At 40.1% G+C, this 3,391-nt stretch overlaps 1 protein-coding gene across 1 annotated transcript; it reads left to right on the forward strand.

Annotated features, from left to right (window-relative positions):
- Positions 1-898: 898 nt before the first annotated feature.
- LOC129293683 (tryptophan synthase beta chain 1-like) lies at positions 899-2,899 on the forward strand. The gene is made up of 4 exons (XM_054931760.1): positions 899-1,697; positions 1,789-2,222; positions 2,345-2,439; positions 2,541-2,899. Exons 1-4 carry the CDS (start codon positions 966-968, stop codon positions 2,789-2,791), a joined length of 1,512 nt encoding a protein of 503 aa, XP_054787735.1. The 5' UTR covers positions 899-965; the 3' UTR covers positions 2,792-2,899.
- Positions 2,900-3,391: the final 492 nt, after the last annotated feature.

Here is a 3,391-nt window from a genome sequence, read left to right on the forward strand (position 1 = left end):
GCTACTTGATCTAAAGTTCATGAAGTAATTTACTCATTTATCTATTAATTAATAGTACAAAAGACACAAAAATTTTAAAGTACATGGGATTTCCTTGTCGAGTAAAAATTTGAAGAAAAATTTCAGTTAGGACCCTTCATCCAATTTAATTTCAATCAGAACTCTTAAAATTTTGAAATTCAACTGTACATGTGTGAAACTGAAATAAAATTAAAGAGCTAAATTAAATAATATTATTATCTTTGAAGAAATGAATAACAGATGTATATGAACAACTAATGTAAGTGAAATTTGAAACTATTATTATCGATATAATACTATTATGAATATAAATAAATAAAACTAGATACATGAATAACTCATATAAAGAAAATAAAAATGAATAACTAACCTAGGTGGCAAATGAGTTGCAAATTCATGGTGATGTTATGTTGTTAATGAAAATTACAAATTTCATTTACGTCAATCATTTATTTTTTATATATTAATTATTTATTTTATCTATATAAATTGTCCATGCGCCTAGCTTCATCAAAGATGATAAAGTCATTTTAGTTAGCTCTTCAATTTAATTTTAACTCCTTACATATGCAGTGAAATCTCATAATTTTAGGAGAGTTAGCTGAAACAAATTAGTTGGGTGTCAATGGGACCAAAATGAAATTTTCCCAAATTCTAAATTCAATGCCACCATTATTATCAAGTCAAATTCGATGGCCTGGCCAGGTGGCCATAGCCTGGGGGCCGTGTGCTGAGTCTTTTTCATATAAAGCGCATCAAAATTGCTCGCAAGCACATGATATAAACATGCATGCCCCTAAACGACAACCACCACCGTTCACCATGCCTATAAAAGGTGGATACTAGGATTCGTTTCAAACGCATCCATATTTTCGATCTCTCTCTCTTGTTTACATAATACACTCACTATCTTACCTATCTAGCACCCCCACAAACCCAAAATTATGGCATCCAAAATTCATGCTTCTGCTTTTAGCACCCAAGAGTGTGCCTTCACTAACAGTGGGAAATTAACAGATAGGCCAAGAGTGGCCAAAATCCATGGCTCAGTAAGGGCTCAAGCTCAAGCTGTGGTCACGAGCACTCCTCACAAGACTTTGAGGATCTCCAAGTTGCCTGATGAATTGACCACTTCAGTGATCACGACCAGACATTTCCTCATAGAAACACCTCTTCAAGTCCCTAAGAGCCAACCCATCAATTTACCAGGCAAGTTTGGTAAATTTGGAGGCAAGTTCGTACCTGAAACACTCATTGCTTGTCTCCACCAGCTTGAAGCTGAGTTCACAAAAGCCATTCACGATGATGACTTTCAGGAAGAGCTAGAGGAGGCACTCAGAGACTTCGTTGGGAGAGAGACACCCCTGTATCATGCTCGGAGGTTGACAGAGTTCTACAAGAGCAAAAATGGCGGCCAAGGACCGGAGATTTTCCTCAAGAGAGAGGATCTCTGCCACGGTGGCTCCCACAAGATGAATAACGCTCTTGCTCAGGTCATGATCGCCAAACGCATCGGCCGGAAACTCGTCGTGACAGCCACAGCCTCTGGCGACCACGGCCTCGCTACCGCCTCCGCATGCGCCAAACTGGGATTGGACTGCAAAATCTTCATGGCCACAAAAGACATGGAACAACAACAACCCAATGTTCAGTTGATGAACTTGTTGGGTGCTCAGGTATGTTCTAAGTCTTCATAATTCAACAGACTTGGTTCTTTAAAAATCTCTCACCACGGTCAACTGATTGATGGGTGTACTGTAAAAACAGGTTGAAGGAGTGAACGGGCAGTTTAAAGATGCAGCATCGGAGGCTATCAGGGATTGGGTGGGCAACATGGAAGGAAGCTACCACCTGACGGGGACGGCGGTGGGGCCCCACCCGTGTCCCACCATGGTCCGATACTTTCAGTCGGTGATAGGGAGAGAGACGAGGAGGCAAGCTCTGGAGAAATGGGGAGGTAAACCTGACGCGCTGGTGGCTTGCGTGGGAACAGGGTCCAATGCGCTGGGCTTGTTTCACGAGTTCATCGGAGATGCGGACGTGAGGCTGGTCGGAGTAGAAGCCGGAGGTTTAGGGCTGGAGAGTGGAAGACACGCGTCGACTTTGTCTAAGGGATCCGTGGGTGTTTATCACGGAGCCATGAGCTACCTTCTTCAGGACGAGTATGGCCAGACCATCGAACCACACTCCATTGCGGTGGGGTAAGTTTATAGTACCTCGAAAATAATCATACACTGCAACCTTTTTTCAAACTTTACAAGAGCTAAGAGCTATATAACATTATCCAACAGTAGCTAACTTGTTTGTGGTTTGAAATGAGCAGGATGCAGTACCCAGCGGTGGGTCCAGAGCTAAGCCATCTGAAAGAAACAGGGCGTGCGGAGTTCTACTCAGTAACAGACCAAGAAGCTCTTGATGGTATGTATGTGTATATATATATTGTTTAATGAATGAGATCTGATACATAATTCGGAATAAAATTAATGGGAAGCTTAATTGGTAACTGTATTGTATCGCAGCATATGAAAGAGTGTGCAGACTGGAAGGGATATGGGCGTCGTTGGAGGCGTCACACGCATTAGGGATATTGGAGAAGCTGATTCCGACTTTAGCAGATGGAGCGAAGGTGGTTGTGAATTGCAGTGCCCGTGGAGACGAAGACGTTGACACAGTCTACAAACACAAACAGTTTGATGGATCCCTTAAACGTACCACGGCTCTTCAAGCTGAACTTGACCACCGCAACCAACTCAAGCCTGCTTCATCTTGAACATGTGTTTTTAGCATACCTTGTGGGCCCCTTTAACTCATGTAAAGTCACTATGACATCAAATTGATCATCATGCTAAGAAAAAATATATTATTTATCAAAATACTACACCTTGTAAAATAATTACCATGATATATAATACAAATAACAATTCTAATGGATTAATTTCAAGTTTCAAATTCTTTTAAGCCAGACTTCTATGGAATTTGACTCCTATCAAACCAAATTCTACACAGTTATTTAAAATAAACAAATAGCCACTTAAAAAGATGCATGCTTCTTTCTCTCCCATCATCTCACACTATAGCTGCTTTTCTTTAGTTGTTTTCCACATCTTGTACATAGCCACTTGAAGGGGGTTTTTTTTTTTAAAGAAAAATATAATTAAGTTATGAGAGAAAAAGGACTATGGTGTGTAAAATGGTAGGAGAGCAAGAGGCAGGCATACTTTTCACGTAGATTTTTTTTTTCTTTTAAATAACTCTATAGAACAAGTTCCATACACTACTACAAAATACCCCCTTATTTGACGGTTATTTTAAAAATTATTTGACGGTTTTTAACCGTTAAGTAATGAGGTGCCATATATTTATTTGACGG

This window comes from Prosopis cineraria, unplaced genomic scaffold (assembly GCF_029017545.1).
Source record: "Prosopis cineraria cultivar Desert tree isolate PC_DT_omini unplaced genomic scaffold, ASM2901754v1 PC14, whole genome shotgun sequence".
NCBI classification, from domain to species: domain Eukaryota; kingdom Viridiplantae; phylum Streptophyta; class Magnoliopsida; order Fabales; family Fabaceae; genus Prosopis; species Prosopis cineraria.

Bases quoted from the DNA above. Each gene is read 5' to 3' on its own strand.
- LOC129293683 (XM_054931760.1), top strand. From the start codon at position 966: ATGGCATCCAAAATTCATGCTTCTGCTTTTAGCACCCAAGAGTGTGCC. The intron at 1,698-1,788 runs GTATGTTCTAAG...CTGTAAAAACAG, and splicing joins TGAACTTGTTGGGTGCTCAG to GTTGAAGGAGTGAACGGGCA. The intron at 2,223-2,344 runs GTAAGTTTATAG...TGAAATGAGCAG, and splicing joins CCACACTCCATTGCGGTGGG to GATGCAGTACCCAGCGGTGG.